The 20,759-nt window shown below is 36.5% G+C and overlaps 1 protein-coding gene across 2 annotated transcripts; it reads left to right on the top strand.

Annotated features, from left to right (window-relative positions):
- The first annotated feature begins 13,113 nt into the window (after positions 1–13,113).
- On the top strand, positions 13,114–16,135 carry LOC119562556. Of its 2 annotated transcripts, XM_037875760.1 has the most exons (5): positions 13,114–13,251; positions 13,306–13,481; positions 13,576–13,694; positions 13,750–13,759; positions 15,766–16,135. In XM_037875760.1, exons 1-5 carry the CDS (start codon positions 13,235–13,237, stop codon positions 15,768–15,770), a joined length of 327 nt encoding a protein of 108 aa, XP_037731688.1. In that variant the 5' UTR covers positions 13,114–13,234; the 3' UTR covers positions 15,771–16,135. The 2 variants fall into 2 exon arrangements, 1 of the variants encoding a protein (XP_037731688.1); XR_005221884.1 differs by lacking the exons at positions 13,114–13,251; positions 13,306–13,481 and adding an exon at positions 13,876–15,712 and having other exon boundaries at positions 13,610–13,694; positions 13,750–13,817; positions 15,766–16,118.
- The last annotated feature ends 4,624 nt before the right edge of the window (positions 16,136–20,759 follow it).

The raw sequence follows: 20,759 nt of genomic DNA on the forward strand, positions 1-20,759 counted from the left end.
CCGCTCCAGATAAGTTCCACTTACTATAATTGCCGGTCATACGCCAGTTTTTCGAACCCTATTTCGACTAACTTTCTGTATGATATATTGTCTAAATCCAAAAGTGATTAATCCGACGCAACGGCATTTAATATATGTATTTCGATTCCGTTACTTGTGCCCGACAATATTCCAGTTTCCTTTGCCCACAATTGTACACTTGAAACAATTCCAGAAGATATTTCAGTGCTACTATTCAACAAAAATATTTCTCAAATATATTTTCAATTCCAATTGTGTGTAAAATATAACTCAGCCACAGTAAAAAATTCCCGATCATAAAGATTGTCCTTAAGATTTGCACTCTTTATTTTTTACTGTGTTCCAGCTGCATGTGTATATTTACAAAAACAATCTAGTACAGTCCACTCGAACTACTTTTTTCTAATACAGTCCACTCCAACTACTTTTCTCGACCTACAAATACGGCTAAACTATTTCTAAAATTAAAAACAAAGTGACAATATCCACAAATTTACTCCAGCAAATCGTTTGCAATTTAGTTGTGCAGGTGACAAACAAACGCACCGACATACAAACATAAGCGAAGTCTTTCCAATTCCCGCAACGTTATTCCGCTATTCGCACCCCACATATGTACATATGTACAGTGTGCATACATACGTATATCGCCAGTGCACAGTGGGTCAAGAGCTCACAAAAAGTGTTCCTTTCAAACAAACAATATTAAAGTCCGTAATTTCTTACATAAGTCCGACCATCCGATATAATAAATATTTATTGCCTATCCGACAGTGTGACCGTATATATTTACAATCTTAATTGGTTCCTAAATTCCAATTTGATTCCAATCCGTTTCCTTACATCTGAATTAAAATTCTAAATTATTTAACGTCATGGCAACATCAGTAAAATCCGCTTTAACCCGATTTATGGCCACAGCTGACTGTCTGATCCACTTTGAGGCCACTGTGAACGCTCCAGGTGCTCCTACACCAACGTTATCCGCCTGTAACATCCGTCGCGATCACCTCAATTCCTTGTGGCAAACGGTAAAGGCAGCATACGACATATGCTCCGACAGCATTATATCTGCAGGCGAGAGCGCCGCAGACACAAAATCCATACTAAAGTCCACGTATTACCAAACGTACTCCACTTACGAAATATTTGCCGCGCAGTTGATGGAACAAATCCAAAAAGGCTCCTCCCAAATACCTCAAGCTCCAGTAACTCCGTCCCGAAATTCCACGTCTTATGGCTGTCGGCTCCCTCCTATCGACACAGAGGTTTTCTCTGACGACTATCTTCGCTGGCCGACTTTCCGGGACCTTTTCACGGCAATATACATAGACAATCCGAGTCTAACGCCCGTTGAAAAATTATTCCACTTAAATTCAAAAACAAATGGCGAAGCTCATTCCATAGTTTCAAGATCCCCACTCACCAATGATGGCTTTCGCTCAGCCTGGAATAACCTAACTGAGCGTTTCGAAAATAAGCGATTGCAGGTGAACAGTCACCTGAAAACACTTTTCAATGTGCAATCCATAGCACAGGAGTCGGGAGCAGCCTTAAAGGAACTTCAACGCACTTTTCAAGGTTGCTTAACTTCCTTAAAATTTTCCGGTGTTAATATTGAGAATTGGGACCCTATCCTGGTTTATATGTGCTCGACAAAACTACCAAAGCTCACTCTCTCATTATGGGAGCAATCCATCCAAAATAAAGCCGAAATTCCTACGTGGCTTGAGCTTGATTCATATTTGACAGAGCGCCATCGATCTGCCAATTTCCACCACGTCCAGTCCAAAGACACAAATCGAGTGGCAGAATTTCCAAAAATAAATTCCTTCAACACAAGGTTAGTTCCGATACCACCCCGTGCGTATATGTCCACGCTTCCTACAGATGACGGTAGACGATCGCCTAGCCTATATTCAAAGGAAGCAGTTGTGCTCCAATTGCTATGCAAGTTGCCATCAATTCCGGGATTGCACAAGCGCTCACAACTGTCTCACTTGCCAAGATCGGCATCACACATTGCTGCATCGAAACAGCGGCCCTACTAATCCGACGATTCCATCCGACCCTCCAGGACCAGTAACCGCCTCAGTTCCACACATCATTTCGTCCTATTCAGCGCAAGTTTCCGTACAAAAAGTCCCTCCTAAGAATACTCCATCCGAGTATTGGGTTCCATACCCATCCTTGGATGGCAGACGTACTCGAGGTATTAAATCCTACCAATGCCGAGTCTGCCAAAAGATCCATCCTCTACGGAAGTGCCACCACTTTCTACGGCTAAGCCCCCAGAATCGGCTCCAGGAAGTACATATCCAGAAGTACTGCTCCAATTGCTTGGCTCACAATCATACCAAGGACTCCTGCCGTAGTGGTCATCACTGCCACAAGTGTGGAAAGGACCACCACACTCTCCTACATACGGACGACCGATCTACACTTCCAACGTATTCCTGAGCCTACTATCCTGAGGTTCTTGCTACGGGTGTCCTCGCAAGGGGGGGGAGAATGTTCACGTCAAAAGGGCGTTTAATTTCAGGCAGTGTCGAGCGGCAGTTTTATCCAGATGTCTACATCTCGCGCGCTCGCACTGCCGTCCGCTCTCCCTCTCCATCTCTCCCCTAAGTCTCCGCTCTGCTCCGGAGCGCTTAAGTTAAGTTAGGCTTAGGCAGTTCATGTTTCAAAGTGTACTAATAAACACCTACGCTCGTCGTGAAAAAAACCCCAAAAGTACTCCCGTGTTTTTTGGGTACCATTCAGTCTTGGGGCTTCAACTATTTCCATCGATCAAGCCGCACCGCCCCAACACGATTTAAAACTAACTATAATTGTGAAAGTAATTGAAATCGCTCCGGCGTAATACAGTAAAAAACAAAAAACACTGTGATTATCCCATTTTTTATCACCATAACAAATGTGTATACGCACACCTAAATGACCAATTGTATCCTTTGTCCAAAAATGTCTGTGACTTTCACTTATAAATTTGTCACCGATAATTTAAATCCCATTAAGCAAACTACCCATTGCTAACCGTACCATAACCCCAGAGTCAAGTTGGTTACCTACAATAAACATAGGTGGTGGTGTAAAGGATTGCTAAAATGCCTCGACGCAGGCGCAAAGGTCAAGGTACTGGAAAAAATTTATGGAATATTATCCCTTCATATAAGAGGTCATAAAATATATAATTAGGAAAGTATTTTTTATTTGCGAACAATTTATAACTGGTACCAGCAACACAAATAGTTGTTACAAAGGATTGCTAAATTGCCTTGATGCAGGCGCAAAGCTCAATGTAATGAAAAAATTCATGGAATATTATCCCTTGACCAAAAATGAATATTTCTTCTATTTGGATAATAAAAAATATATATTAATTCAATACTTTGATTTTTCCATCAAAATGCTAGATAAATTTAGTTTTTCGATATTCTCTAACTAATTGAGTAATAAGTTTTCATGTGTCTATTTAATTTACCAAAAACAGTATTAGTCTTCTCTCATAAAATTGATCTTTTGGATCCCTCTAATTCCCCACCGGCGAAATATATGTTCCTCATATTTAATAATGATGGTTTGTCAACCCCGACCAACCTCCGCCACATAGATGGGTACTTGTAATTCATATTTAAGATATTTCCATCCTTCTCTAACTAATATCCTTTTATCCATCATGTAAACAGGTTTAGAATTGTATTGCATGCTTCAACCCCTAGCCACACCCACCACTGTAACAGATTTGACTTTTCCAATGGCTGCCACAGCTACCTAAACTGTACATTTCTTTTGATTTTCTCTTTTTCTTTCTAAGCAATGTACACAATTTTTAAACTGGTTCTGACCGCCCTCTTTAATGGCATCCTCTACTTTATTTTCGTTATATGATCCTAACAGTAGGTTGTTAAACTTTTATCATTTTATGGGATTATTGAGCACCCGAAATCCCAGATATTAACTCACAACATGTAACTAGCAGAATATAGTCAAAGATATCAGACTCTAAAAAGAAAAGATTTACCTACAACTCAATTTACCATCTACAATCCCTGGAGAAGAGTTTAGTTTTTATTGATTTCACAAATTCCCGCTGGTGAATACCAATTTTTAACAAATGGCTGCAAACTCCATACCATTGAGACACTGGTTTATAACCTCATAGAACTGACTCTCAATGTATCTGTAATGCACAATATATTTCCGTCTCTTTTCTTCTAATAATGGTTATTATTAAGTAGAAGGAGTGGTACAGAATTTTTATTCTTAATATTTAATCTTAAAAATAGATATGATGCAATATCATTTAATATTAATAATTGGGAAACTCTATTGATAAATCTAAAAAATTGTAAGATATATTATGAATATTATTTGCATGCGATTAATGAATAATTTTCTGAAATAAATAATTTTGAAAATATACAAATAAGAATTATGTATTATTCATGGGATATTATCACAAAAACATTATTATCTCTGTTGGCTTAATAATTTTTAATAATTTAACTCTAAGAATAAAATGAACTCCAAAACCAACTTTTGAAATATTTTAATATTGATTTTTTCTGGAATAAATAATTTTGAAAATATACGAATAAGAATTATGTATTATTCATGGGATATTATCACAAACACATTATTATCTCTGTTGGCTTAATAATTTTTAATAATTTAATTCTAAGAATAAAATGAACTCCAAAACCAACTTTTGAAATATTTTAATATTGATTTTTTCTGAAATAAATAATTTTGAAAATATACGAATAAGAATTATGTATTATTCATGGGATATTATCACAAAAACATAATTATCTCTGTTGAAGAATAAAATGAACTCCAAAACCAGTTTTTAAAATTTTTTAATATTGATTAGAAGAAAAGAGACGGAAATATATTGTGCATTACAGATATCTTGAGAGTCAGTTCTATGAGGTTGTAAACCAGTGTCTCAATGGTATGGAGTTTGCAGCCATTTGTTAAAAATTGGTATTCACCAGCGGGAATCTGTGAAATCAATAAAATCTAAACTCTTCTCCAGGGATTGTAGATGGTAAATTGAGTTGTAGGTAAATCTTTTCTTTTTAGAGTCTGATATCTTTGACTATATTCTGCTAGTTACATGTTATGAGTTAATATCTGGGATTTCGGGTGCTCAATAATTCCATAAAATAATAAAAGTTTAACAACCTACTGTTAGGATCATATAACGAAAATAAAGTAGAGGATGCCATTAAAGAGGGCGGTCAGAACCAGTTTAAAAATTGTGTACATTGCTTAGAAAGAAAAAGAGAAAATCAAAAGAAATGTACAGTTTAGGTAGCTGTGGCAGCCATTGGAAAAGTCAAATCTGTTACAGTGGTGGGTGTGGCTAGGGGTTGAAGCATGCAATACAATTCTAAACCTGTTTACATGATGGATAAAAGGATATTAGTTAGAGAAGGATGGAAATATCTTAAATATGAATTACAAGTACCCATCTATGTTGCGGAGGTTGGTCGGGGTTGACAAACCATCATTATTAAATATGAGGAACATACATTTCGCCGGTGGGGAATTAGAGGGATCCAAAAGATCAATTTTATGAGAGAAGACTAATACTGTTTTTGGTAAATTAAATAGACACATGAAAACTTATTACTCAACTAGTTAGAGAATATCAAAAAAATAGATTTATATAGCATATTGATGGAAAAATCAAAGTATTGAATTAATATATATTTTTTTATTATCCAAGTAGAAGAAATATTCGTTTTTGGTCAAGGGATAATATTCCATGAATTCTTTCATTACATTGACCTTTACGCCTGCATCAAGGCATGTTAGCAATCCTTTGTAACAACTATTTGTGTTGTTGGTAACAGTTATAAATGGTACGCAAATAAAAAATACTTTCCTAATTATATTTTTTATGACCTTTGCGCCTGCTTCGAGGCATTTTAGCAATCCTTTACACCACCACCTATGTTTATTGTAGGTAACCAACTTGACTCTGGGGTTATGGTACGGTTAGCAATGGGTAGTTTGCTTAATGGGATTTAAATTATCGGTGACAAATTTATAAGTGAAAGTCACAGACATTTTTGGACAAAGGATACAATTGGTCATTTAGGTGTGCGTATACACATTTGTTATGGTGATAAAAAATGGGATAATCACAGTGTTTTTTGTTTTTTACTGTATTACGCCGGAGCGATTTCAATTACTTTCACAATTATAGTTAGTTTTAAATCGTTTTTTTGACATTCATATATTTTGTTCTTTCTAGACATTTTATTGTAGATAATAACTATAGTTATGGGATGTAAGGCTAGCTATCGTAGTTAAGATCACAATTTTTATACCTACATAAGATGAAAGAACATGAAAAATGGAAATGTTTTATTTTAACAATATACTAGTTAATGTGGATGATATTAATATATATTCTTAGTATCTGTCATTATGAATCAAAATTGTTTATCAAAACAGCTTCTAAACAGCTTTTAGACAGCTTGTGAACAATTTATTTCTTAATTAGTTTCACAATCACAGAATACATCACCCCCAACATAATCGGATATGTTCCTCTAAGATTTATATATCAATCTTGAGATATTTTGGCTTTGCGTTCTTTCTCACGTACATAGCAAACACATTGAAAATCAGAGTGTAAGTTTTTACTTCACGTCGAAAGTAGTCTAGTGATCAAGAATTTTTGATCATTCTTAACAAAAGACTATAAAAGCTCGTAGACGTTAATAACAACTAGTAACCAGCTAATAATAATTAGTAAACATCAAGTAAACAGATACTAAACATATAGAAACCAGATACTAAACAGCTAGTAAACAACTTGTATACATCTACTAAACATATAGAAACCAGAAACTAAACAGCTAGTAAACAACTTGTATACATCTAGTAAACAACTTGTATACATCTAGTAAACAACTTGTATACATCTACTAAACATATAGAAACCAGATACTAAACAATTTGTATACATCTACTAAACATATAGTAACCAGCTAATAAAAACTAGTAAGCAACTAATAGACATCTACCAAGCAGATAGTAACCATCTAATAATAGCTCATAGCAGTTAGTAATCAAAGTCCAAGCAGCTCAACCGCCATCATGAATCACGAAAACCAGATGAGTATTGTAATTAAAGAGTTTATTAAACTTATTCAGAATCTTAGACAATGATGCCTTACTCATACAAATAGTATACAAATAGAATAGAACTACAAAACTAGAACTAGAAAAATAGTTGACAACAAAAAACCGATATTACCAGGTCCCAACACCTCTATCATAAACTTGAATCAGAAATTAAATTAAAAGACGCTCCTATGCTAGCTAATGCTTTCGAAATATGTTATAATATTATTATGGGTTAGAAAAATGAATGCTTTAAAAATAATCCAACATCTTAGAAAGATTACATTGTGAGAACTATTTTACATCTATCTATGGGAACCAAGCGAAAATCTGCGTTTGGAACGAAGATTAATAACCGGCATGTTTCTTACTGAGGGATGGAGTAAGAAAATTAATTATATACAAATATATATAAAAAATAATTCATTATGAATTTATATAAAAAAATATTGAATGATCCTACAAATTTTGTGTCTGACTGTAAATGAAGGGGATGTATTTTATTCAATGTCCTTGGGTCTTGGGCATGTGACTTTAATGACGGTCAGGTAATGATAGTTCACTGCAAGTGTGTTTTGCTAACACATCTTAGAAACTTTAACTTTTGTACTTTGATAACTCTTAATAAGAGACTATAGCAACTCATAATACTTGTTAACATTTAGTTACCATCTAAAACCAAGTACTTTACAGATAGTAACCATCCAAAACCAAGTACTGTACAGGTACTATACAAAAGTAACCATCAAAAAACAAGACTAAACAGAAAGTAACCATCAAAATACTGCTAGGTAACAACTAAATACAACGTGTCCAACGTGTCAAGTCCATGTCAATATGAGTACTACCCTAAAAAATTATATATCTCTGGATAATCTTCAAAGTCAATGCCTATTAAATTCTGGATGGATCAGTGGAGACGAAATTTCTACGGGACCCCACTTCAACTTTTCTGTACCAATCAAATTTTGTTGGGATTGGCTGAGGTTTATAAAAAAGTTTTGTTAAATTGTAAACACAAACTAGTGTTGATGCTAACTAAGAATCTTGGTGAGTCTTGAACAAACCAGAAATGAACCAACTTTTAAACTGGAAATTACGAATAAAACCTGGAAAATTCCCCATGTAACTCTGAGCGATTTTACAAAAATTAAGATGTACGATATTATTAAAAGTTGTGTAAACCTACCAATCGCATTCCAAAATTGGGATTTATATGTTAACCCCAAATTGGGGTATGGGAGTCAACAGAGCTGAAATGTGAAATTGTCGGCTAACCGCGAAAAACCAAGATTTGCCATAATTGGGTTTACACTACATGGAGAACTTGTCACAAATAACTTATCAAACTTGAAAGTAATCTGAATGTTGATTTTAGTACGAATTAGTGTGCTCACCTATATGAAATGTGTACAAGATTTCAATCTAGTTACTATAATCGTGAATCACAACCATTTTTGACCCCAAATGAATTTAAATTGAAGGCATCTATTATTGTGGTTAATCTTTCATATCAAAACGAATCAGTAAAAATTGGTCCTATTGATGTGAGAATTTTAATAGAACTAAAGACACCAAGTCATGAAAATACCCAAGCATACTGTCTCCTCATACATGACCGTTTAGTTGAATATAACCCACTAAACGGACTAGTACAACGAGTTGTTTAACATTAGAAAAATGTTGAAAGGTACTGTTTCGATTGATGTTCAAGGATTCTTTGATAATAATAATAATTTTATTCTAAAGGAAATTGGAATTGTATTCGAAAAAGATCCAAACTTGAATAACAGTTTTTTAATAGAACCACCATATGATTTTAATTTGCTAAATAAAAAATCTCGAAAGACTGCAATTTGGTTAACCAATACACATCACAACATTTTTTTGGAACGATGGAGAAAATAGTTTTCCACAAACTCGAAAGTATCTAAGGACAATTACAAGCGGAAAACAAATTATTTGTAAAGGTGTGGAAAAGAAACGATTTCTGACGTCGGGAACGTGCGCCTGCCTCTTCTAAGCAAATCGCCGGAACAAAGCAGAAAATTAATTTCAATATATAATCAAACATGTTCGCAACACCAAAATAAATGAATAAATGTATTATTATGCTACAAAATAAATTTCTGACTTTTTATTTCGAGTTAAAATTACAGGTACGGAGAATGGAAAATATTTCCTTGACTAAGATATGTCGGCTACTTGCGAGTTGTTGCGCGGTCGTGATTTCAACCCCTATTATGGGAACGTATTAGAGCTAGCAGTCAGCCGTGAGGTCGTTGGCGTGAGGCCCATGATCTTGTCAATGGGCGTGCGCCTTCAGACTTGTGCATGTGTCCCTTTTATTCCGGTCAGGTAATAGACAGGTGCGCATGTTCGGGTAGCTCTTGCTTGAATCCCTTTTATGACATGTTTATGACCCGTTTGTGGAAAGGAGAGAATCTTAGAGAATTTACCAGTTAAACGTTCTGGGGCGGAAACAAAAATGTCTGAAAATATTTCACATCTGAGAATTATTAACTTGTGAAATTCATTTTATTGGGGTTCTTTTGATTTCTAAATTAATTTTACAATCATAGGAAACGTTATTCCCCAACATGATCGGACATGTTCCTCTAAGATAACCATCTTTGAATACTTTGGGTTTGCGACCTTTCTCACGTGTACAGCCACACCTGCTAAATATTAATTGCTGATAATGAGGAAAAGGACACATGATCAATATTGTCACATGGGGATGTGGGGAAAGTGTGCGACCTTTCTCCCGTGTACAGCAACACCTGCTGAATATTAATTGCTAATGGGCAAAAAGGTCACGTGATCAGTATTGTCACATGGTGGTGTGGGGGTGGGTGCAATTTAGTATACTCTTTATGGATATGATCGTGATTATGACATCTAAACCTTTTAAAATTAGATAATTTATTGGATTATGGTAATTGTCCCAGAACCCGCATACGTTAATGAAGAGGCGGGGGCCATTAATATGCTAATTGTCCCAGAATCCGTCTTTCCCTACTACTAACGACCAAAGAGCAATACGGGAATTGATAGACTTTTTGTTTAATGTTTGTACTAAGGAATGACAATCCGTCACAATTTTAAAGTTCATTTGTTCTAAACATACTCTAAAACGACGAAGAGCATAAATTATCGCAAGTGTCTCGAGCTCGAAACTGTGGTACCTTGATTCGGCCGCCGAAGCCTTTAATGAATAATAAAAGACTGGATGCATTTTGCCATCGTTATGTCTCTGCAATAAAACTGCTCCAAAACCTCGAGAACTGGCGTCAGTATGTTATTCCGTTTCACGATTAGGGTTAAATATTGAAAGAATTGGCGGAGTTGATAAACGATTTCTTAAGGCCTTAAAAACTTTCACTTGTTCTTCATCCATCGGGAACGGTCCTCCTTTCTTTAATAGTTCAACTAATGGTCGGGCTATACTTGCATAAACGGAACAAATCTATGAAAATATGAGAACATACCTAAACAAGAGTGAAGTTGTTTTGTATTATTCGGAACATGATAATTTTTTATAATTTCTATATGCGAATCATTAGGCAAAATCCCTTTATTGCTAACACTGTACCCTAATTAATCAATTACTTTTATTATAAATAAGCTCTTCTTAAAATAAATTTCTAAATGTAGTTTTGCTAATCGTTCCAGCAATTGTACCAAGATTTCAAAGTGTTCCTCTACTGTTCTTGTAGCTACTACTATATCGTCCATGTAAACAACAATTCTGCGATTTCTAACCAAGTCCATCAGACTGTTAGAAATAAATCGCTGAAGTACTATCGGCCCATTTCGCAATCCAAATGTCATTCTCAAACTGTCATTGTGGCGTTACGAACGATATATACCTTATAGAACTTTCTTCAGCACCGACTTGATGGTACCCACTTTTTAAATCAATAACCGAAAAACAATTTTTTTCCTCTAAATACTCAAGACAATCTTCTATTAAAGGCAAAGGGAAATTATCACGAACTGGGCACTTATTAAGTCTTTTGTAATCAACACATAATCTGATTTCACCGTTTTTATTTTTTTAGCTAATACAATTGGGGAGGCAGGGAGGAGGTTATCGTGTAACAGCTCTTCAATAATTTTCGAAACTTTATCTTTCAAAATATGATAACCGTCTAGGCTTAAAATGAAAAGGAGTATCACTTATTAGTTTTATACTCATCTTGCAAACAGGTCCAGCTTATTTCGTACTTAAAATATTTAAATAACTTTCACAGATCAACTTACAGCATTTTTCTCTATTACCAAACCCAAATTCGCTAGATTTGTATTCAACTCTGTTGTTACACCTGCAAATTATATTCGTCGTTAGTAGATGATTTAAAAAAATTTATTTTTTATTTTTAAAACTCGGGTGATAAACCTTTATTCTTAACACAATTAATACAAGACACTTATTTAGAACTGTGAACCGATCGCGGTCTCGGATAAAATAGGACTGGCTCTTAATTCTAAAAAATTATCCGATGAACCTCGGCCAGAAGCTTTCCTTTTCTTAAGCTTCCAGAACTTTAATTTTTGTTTAAAATAAAAGCTTATGCTGAAACTGTCGCAACTCGTTGTGAAATGAAATTATGCTGACCGATGCAATTTGATTGAAAATCGGAACGCAATATGTTCTGAACTTAAAACGCAATACTGTGGGCTTCGAACGGAAGCTTGTGTTTACTTAGCGATTGGTTTTTTTTCTTAAAATAATAATAATTATAATAAATAATAAATGGCAAAGGCAGAATCTTAAACAAAGGCAAAGGCAATGTCGCTGAAGGCAAGGGTAACATAGCTGAGATTGAATTCAAAAATTTGTTTATAAATTCCATAAGTGGAACCGTTTCAAGGGTTGGATAACTTGCACACAAATAATCCATGTCATTCATCCACTGCTGAATTTGGGTATTCTCGGTAGTTAATTGACCTTCCTTTAAGTCAATGTTTATCTTATTGTCTATTGTATTATAAAACAGAGATGCACAAGAAGTAGTTAAATCAAAGTTATTATAATCAAATTCTGACATTTTTCCATAGTCTGACTTCCTTTGGATTAATTGTAATTGTAAAGCGTCAATTGCTTTTCTGCTAAGAATCATAGCAACTTCAATTTCATAAACTTTTAAATTAAACTTAATATAACATTAATTACTTTAAATTCTGTGCATCTAAGTTCATTTATATTAAAACTTACTAAATGTTTACCAATTATGTCAGCAACAGCTTGTTGATCTTCCACACTCGCCACTGTCCGCAGCAGTCTTCCAGTCACATGCTTCGGGCAGCTACGGAATTGATGATCCACGCCTTCACAAGTTAAGCAACTATTCGGTGAACGTATGGGCTTGTTGCAATCCTTTATCATATGTACGGCTAACGACAATTGTAGCATTTTATATCATGAACGCTCGAAGTACCACGACCAGCGTAAGAATTTGGCAGTGATAAACGGATTTGATCATACTCTATCAAACGGCGACGCAATTGATCAAGACTCTCGCAAAAATAAAGTGACGCAGTAATACCACTCGTATCGTTTAATCCGCCAACAATATGCTAAATTAAATAACGATCTTTCAACTCAGCTTGTTTTCATCAGTTTTTTTCTTAAGGCGTCTGAGCTGCTCACATATCTCCAGTTTTGTGTTTTTAAGTTCAAAAACATCCATCATCTGAGTTTGCAATCAGCAGCACCTTGATAAGCGAAGTAACTTTTTGCTGGTCCAATAAGAAGACGCCTCGCATATAACCAATAGCGATTGAGTGGTGCTCCCAACACTGCACATGCAGTTTCAAACTCTTCAATCCATAATTTGACAGGAATGCCATCCTCTCCCGAAAAAGGCTCCACTACCGCCATTATATCTGCGATATCAACCCGTGAAAAGATTGCGCCCATTTTTGTAACAACTTGGTTCCGTTCCATGTCGCGTAGCGTTGCTTGAAGTCCCGCTACTCCTTGACAAACATCAGCCAGATCCTATCGAAACGTGCGCTTATCCAGTCCAATCTGAGCCACGTGCTGCACAAGAGGTTCTGCATGGGCTATCTTGTCTTGTAAGTCGGTTTCGCCTCCCGCAGCTTGATCTTGAGATCCGATTTTGCTTGCAGCTGCCTGAACATGTTCGTCATCCGGGCCAGCCTCATGCTTGTCGCTCATTTTGAACAAAGTGCCGCAATGCGCAATTGGTGCATGGAAGCCCCGACGTCAAAATGCACTTCGTTGGCTCTCAATAGCTGTAATAACTCTTCCTTTGATTGCTTCAATATATCAGAATACAACATGGGTAGTATATGTAAAATCTATGGACAATCACCCCACACCTGAATTGTAAATGATGCTTTTTAATTTAATGATTTTATTTCTTTTCTTTTAACTAGGGATGCAAAAACATCGATGTCACTATCGATACTATCGATGTTTTTTAAAACAGCGATGTATCGATGCTTTTTTTCGAACATCGATGTTATCACTAAGAGATACACACGCAAAGCAAGTGGTACGTAAATTGGGAAAAAGTGCACATTTTTCCATTTTATTAAGTATTGTTACAGTTTGATACAGGTAAAACATATTAGGGCGGTTCCTCTCGGCACAATGGACAGGTTTCTGCACATAACAAGTAAGTTCCAGTCGCAGCAGTTGTTATTTCATAATTTTAACACTGTATTGCGTTTTAGACCACGTGTCTGCTGCTTCGTCGTCTGCTCCAACGTCTGCTGCTTCGTCGTCTGCTCCAACGTCTGCTCCAACGTCTGCTGCTTCGTCGTCTGCTCCAACGTCTGCTGCTTCGTCGTCTGCTCCAACATGTGCTGCTTCGTCGTCTACTCCAACGTCTGCTGCTTCGTGGTCTGCTCCTTCTACGTCTGCTGCTTCTACGTCTGCTCCTTCTACGTCTGCTGCTTCGTTGTCTGCTTCTTCTACGTCTGCTGCTTGGTCCTCTGCTGCTTCGTCCTCAGCTCCTGCGTGTGCTGCTATTTTGGAAAATGATGATTTGGAATTTGGCTTTGAGCCCCCAGATTGTAGAAAACGCAAGAAAACCGGATCAGATGTATGGAAATATTTTGAGAGGTGCAAGAACAAAATGTTTGCCAAATGTCGGTTTTGCGGAAAGGAGTATAAAACTTCCGGCAATACAACAAATTTATCCGATCATCTAAGGCGCCTTCATCCATTGAAAGTATCAGTAAGTACAGAAAACGCAATGAAAATGGACAATTTTGTTTTACGATCTGATGCGTACGACCCAAAATCATCCAGAAAGATTGAACTTGATAAATGTCTCGCTAAAATGGTGTCGTCAGATATTCAGCCGTTCAGCATAGTAGACGACAATGGGTTTAAAAATTTTATAAAATTACTCGATCCAAAGTACATTTTGCCCAGCCGTACTACATTGCAGAATGTGGTCACAAAAAATCTTTATGAAGAAGCGCTATCCAAATTAAAGGGTAAGCTGAGTACGGTCCAATATTGCTCATTAACAACGGATTGTTGGACGTCTCGTTCAAACGCCAGTTACCTAACGTTGACGTGCCACTTTATTGAAAATTTCGAGCTAAAAACGGTTGTTCTAGCCACACAGCCGTTATTAGACCAAACCAATCACTGCAGTGACAATATTGCAGGAACTATAAAAGCAATTTGCATGGACTTTGACATTTTTAATAAAGTGGTAACTATTGTAACGGACAACGCAGCTTCTATGAAAAAGGCCTGTGAGAATTTGCAAAAAAAGCACCTGGGTTGTTTTGCCCATTCATTAAATTTAATTGTTCAAAGCACGCTTGCCCTAAATGATGTGCAAGATGTTTTAAAAAGCGTTAAGAGCATTGTCACTTATTTTAAAAGCAGTGCGATTGCGTATGCCAAACTAAGAGCTGCACAAGGCGTTGAAAAGCCGTTAAACCTAATACAGGAAGTGCCTACTCGTTGGAATAGTGCATTCTATATGCTAAAGAGAATTTTACTCGTTCGAGAGGCAGTTTGCGGAGTTTTACTAAAATCTTTGAAGGCGCCACTACCGTTAAGTGAGGAACAATTTTCTATCATTCAAGACATCTGCACCGTTTTAGAGCCATTTGAAACGGCAACAGTGAATACGTCAGCTGCCAAAAAAGTAACGGTATCCTTAATAATACCCACAGTGCAGGGCCTTTTAATTCAAATGGATACGCTTAAGCCGCAAATGAAGACGAGTGTAGGGGCTGACACTTGCTTGTTTTTAACAAATCAGTTGAGAAGCAGACTTTACCCCTATGAATCTAGAACTGCTACGAGGATGACAACGATTCTCGATCCAAGATTTAAAAAGGAAGGATTTTACAATCCGATGAATGCAGAACAAGCAGTAGCAGCGTTGGAAAATGACTTGACTTTCGTCTTCAAAGATGTGCAGAACCAATGTCCAAATGAGGAACCGGCCGAACTTGGAGATCCGATGCAATAATCGAAATGCGGCAATATTTCGAGCAACAGAATGCGCATCAGAAAATAGATCCGCTCGAATACTGGAGGGTAAATTTTTTAATATTTTACATTTCTTCTTGAATAACCCTATTTTCTTACAGGTTAATGAAGTTCAATTCAGCAATCTTGCGCAGTGCGCGTTAAAATATTTATGTATACCTGCGACATCTACTGACTCGGAAAGGACTTTCAGCAAGGCAGGACAAATCGCGGACGAAAAGAGATCTCGACTTAAACCTAAAACTTTGAACATGCTGTTGTTTTTACAGAAAAACCAGTGGATTATTAGTTAAGATATAGATATCGATTAGATAAGTAAGATAAGTAAGAACTGAACTGAACTGAACTGAACTGAACTGAAGTGAACTGAACTGAAATAATGTGATTCCATTTTTCTTTATGATTTCGTTAAAATATGTATTAAGATTATGCTTTTTTATTTGTTTCTGAAAATATTGTTGTTGTTTTGTTTTAATAAATATAAGTTTATAATAAGTTTCATAAAAACAATATTTTAATTAATATTTGGAGGGTTTTATGGTATATATTCATAAATTGAAGAAAATTTCGATGTTTTTAGCGAAATTTCGAGGTTTTAGCAAAATTTCGATGTTTTCGCGAAATTTCGATGTTTTAGCGATATATCGATGCTTACAAACATCGATGTTGAAAACATCGATGTACTCACTATCGATGTTTTTGCATCCCTACTTTTAACGTTTCGCGTGCTCTCTCTTCTTCTTCAATTACAAGTGGCATATTTATCTCTACAATCGAGTTCACCATGTAATCGATATCTGTTATCTTATCGATGCTTAATATTAAGTTACATTATAGAAAGTACACACTAAAATACAATGCATAACATTATTTTCACACTTAATACTATTTAGTATATATTCACACATGTGTACAATGTTCACACTTAATACTATTTAGTATATATTCACATATGTTCACAATGTTCACACTTAATACTATTTAGTATATATTCACATATGTTTACAGTATTAACATTTAAGAAAAATTCATATTGTATTTTTTACTCAAGAAGTAAAAACTCTATAGTCGCTTAAAAAAGGGTAAAGGTGCAGTGGCACGCGCCAACAGCGAAGAGAAAACAAAAGAAATCAAGTAAAGGGGTGAGAAGAAGACTTGGTGCATTCTGTTTGAGTAATTGAAAGGAAAGCATCCATTTTAATTATGTGCAACAGAGATAATCAATATAATAAAGTCAGGTAAGTGCTACATAAAGTTTAAGATGTTGAAGGTATGAAGGTAGGTATTCAATAGGTTCCGTTAGCCGAAGGTGGATGATGATATGTTTTGTGGCAAAAAAAATCCCACAAACGGTTTATACACAGCTCTAAAAGGTAAATATACAAATAAACAAGTAAAACACATTTTTAATCATATGCCCATACATTTTTTCATTAGCGTTGGCCAAGGACTCCGAGGACCCGCAAGGACTTGCAAGTGATTTCATAAGTGAAAACTCATTGGAAATATTCTGAATTTCACAAGTGATTTCCCGTGGGACGTGTCACCGGCACGTGACAAGCCATACGAAAAATGAGTATAAGGATCCAGTGAAATCCCTTGGGACTTCGAAAAATTTTCATTTGAATTTTCACTTGTGAAAATGCGGACGTCCCATACAATTTTCTATACGGAGCGTCACTTGTTCTTCACTTGTGCAAAAAGACATGTCCCACGGGATTCACAAGGTGATTCACAAGTGAAAATTTTTTTTTTGGAACTGAAGCGTAGTTTCACATTAGACTTCTGCATGAGTGTACTCAATTGTAGCTTAACAGATTTGTACAGTAGTGCTGTGTTCTATAGGCCAGAAGAAGATAGCACAATATTTTTAGTGAGACAGTATTATAGATGTACTCTTCGTGAGTGAGTATTATATTTATCTTTTTTTAACACGCTGTACCGCTTGAGTGTTAACTTTGTACAACTGTGCAGATGAGTGCAGTTTTCTTTAATAAGTGCATAAACATGGATTGCAATAAAGCTTATAGTGAAGATTTTGATGTTCTGCAGTGGTGGTCAATTAATAAAGACCGTTTCCTCTGCTTTATCAAATTAGCTGCAAGATACTAGCGAGAAGTGCAACATCGGAAAGGGTGTTTTCTGTTGCCAAGAACTTAATTAACGAAAAACGGCAAAAAATTGCCACCACTGAAGACATGGTAAATAAAATAATGTTTCTTCATTCCAATATTAATAACTTAAATATAGATTCTTCAATAACATAAATTAATAATTAAAAAAAAATAATTTTTAGAATTAGTTTTCATTAAAATATTCCTCATTTCTAAATTTTTTATCTTATAATAAATACATTCGAAACGAAAATACAAATAAATTTTGTAATCGTATTATTTCTATGACATTCATACATACCAGGACTATGGACGTATTTATGTACCAGTCATGAAGTTTCACTCAATGTACCAATTTTGCTGTACTCTTCAACAGCTGTACAACTATGGAATGAGTGAGCACACTGTCAATCAAAACAGACAATTCTACCCTACTCACTCACACCCAAATATACTGTGCAGAATAGAATAAGTGATTCATTTGCCGTTTTGGATGCATTCATGCAGAAGTCTATTTCACATAATCGTAAATTAACTTAATGATACCAAATTAATAATACAATTAATTTTACGGGAAATCAGCATTAAGAGATTTCTAAGACACCCCTGATTGTCGTTAAGTGCGGCTTTGGTGGACAAAGTGGGCTTTAAATTAGAGGACAATATGCTGCATATATCCATAGAAGTGATGCCGGCCAATTTAATTACAATTGTAAATTGTTTTATGAATAGTACCAATATTAAAAGTCTAATCACATCTTGACGATTTGGAAAATTGGGCCAACTTACGAAAAAATACTTATATTTTTCGATATTTATTTAGATGAACTTTTTCAAAAATGTGTTTCTGGCATTTTAGTTCCTTTTGTCTATACTTACTTAAACTTGAAAGTGTAATCGGAGTAAGAAATGTGGCAAATATAAATCAAATTGGTTTATCTTCAGCTTCTGCACAAACAAAGGGAAAGAATAAATTTCTTATTACTCACTAAGGAATTCTGGTTTTTTTGTACACTTTACTCGTATAATATAGTTTGTGCTTGGTTAAAACACTACTAATATGGTTGCGTGTTTATTCACAGTTTTTTTTGTACAGACCTATTCTGCGCTAACGACTTATACGATTTGTCGAAATAATTTCATTAATTATTTTGCATAATTCGTTGGTGGTTTGGTTTCATATTTTCGAATCCGTATTTATTTCATTAAGTTTTATATTTGGTTAACAATTATTGGGGGGAGCTTTGATGTATGTTTTGGTTGCTACGATTTGTTTTATTCATGCGATAATAATAATCGATAAATCGTTAAATCATCTCTAAGTCGTTTGCGCGGCTCAGGTATCTCATTCTCAGACACTTGTTGTAATTTATATAGTTTCAGAAATAGATTTTCAAACAGGACTGTAACGATTATTATTATAAATGGTAATGATTTCCATGACTATTTTTTGTGAGTCCACTGTCTTTGAATCTAACATTTTGAATGTTTTAGGTTTTACGCCGTTTATAAATTTTTTTTCTGCGCTCAATATGTAATGATATAAGTTATGGCCAGAGGGGGGAGGATTCTCCCCGATATTACCTAGTTAAGATCTGTCTCATCGCGGTTCCTTCCCTTTGGTTGAATTCTTCGTCTTGACTTCCTTCTAAGCCTTTGTATTTTATTTTACGATTTTACTTTAGAATAAAACAGTAAACGTTTTTAAACGTTACAATTGGTTTTATTATTCAAGTTGGTATGTCTTGGCTGGTCAGGGGTACAAATTCAAATAAAGTCTAAAGTCATTCCTCGAGTCGCTGGTTGGCTTGGACGGTACCGCCCGTCAGCATAACGTTGGCAGAGCGGCTCCGGAAACCCGATGCCGATGGCAGCGGTTTTGGGTATTTTGCCCAATGCGTTGCTAAGTCCCATATGCTAACGCTGCATTTCCGTTAGGGCGCAGCGATGGGTAGGGGTAGCGGCGGCTATAGCTGAGGCAGCTAGCGGGCGGTCAGCGCTCTTGCATTGTCGCGCTGCTGCCGTTGCACTTCTCCCGCTGACGTTCTGTCGCTGTGCTGTCGCTCTGACGCCGCCGCCGCTGCGTCGCTGTCGTTCTAACTTCGCTGTCGCTGCGTCGCTGACGTTGTCTCTGCTGCTGCATCGCTGCTGCTCCATCGCTGCTGGTACCATAACTTAGCGGATGCATTATTGTAGCCACTTGAAATTGTAGCCACTCGAATGTTTTGGTGTTGCTGGGTGGCCGAGAGGGGTGAGGGCAATGGGCCGTAGTTTGCGGGTGGCCGAGAGGGGTGATGAGAGAGAGGCGGTGTCCGGTATCGGGGTCGAGAGGGGGTGAAGGGAAGGGGGCGTTTGGCCGGTGTTAACTCCTACCCACCACAAGATCTGTGTCCCACAGATTATTAGGCCTTCGTTGCGGGCTCCAGGGTGCCCTGCGTTTCCAGGTTCGCAAGCGGATCCCGCAGCTTAGGGATTGGTCGACGTTATCTTTTTCCACACGAGATACACCGCTGTCATGATGGAGAGAGCTATGACTAGCTCCACTGAGAAGGATATCAAAATCTCATTGGACATGACTGATAATTTTTTCAGGTTCTCCATGCTGAATTCGTGGACATATTTCAGTGATAGCTCATAACCCGTAGTTTTTATCTGGGTTAGCACGGCTGGCATTGCCATCAGGTGTGTTGACGAATAGCTGCTGTAGTTCCGGTCGCCAATTATGATCGTTTCGTTGTCAAACTGCACGACGTATGAGCCTTCTAAGTGGTGTTTCTTGACCGGAGTGGATACTGTTCCATTGAAGTTTTTAAAAAAAATTGTGCCGTCATCGATAAGCTCCACTGTTTCCTGGTTGGTCCTCAAGTAGTCGCATTCGGCTTGGCCTCCTTTCAACAGTCTGGGTATGCAACTGTCCTTCTCCAATTTAAGCAGGTCCTTTTCTCGGCAGACTGTTGTGTTACCAATGGATACACAATTTC

This window comes from Drosophila subpulchrella, unplaced genomic scaffold (assembly GCF_014743375.2).
Source record: "Drosophila subpulchrella strain 33 F10 #4 breed RU33 unplaced genomic scaffold, RU_Dsub_v1.1 Primary Assembly Seq59, whole genome shotgun sequence".
NCBI lineage: Eukaryota > Metazoa > Arthropoda > Insecta > Diptera > Drosophilidae > Drosophila > Drosophila subpulchrella.

Excerpts from the sequence above, each read along its gene's own strand:
- LOC119562556 (XM_037875760.1), top strand. Across the intron at positions 13,482-13,575 it reads TATATCAGAATACAACATGG|GGATGCAAAAACATCGATGT; the intron begins GTAGTATATGTA and ends TCTTTTAACTAG.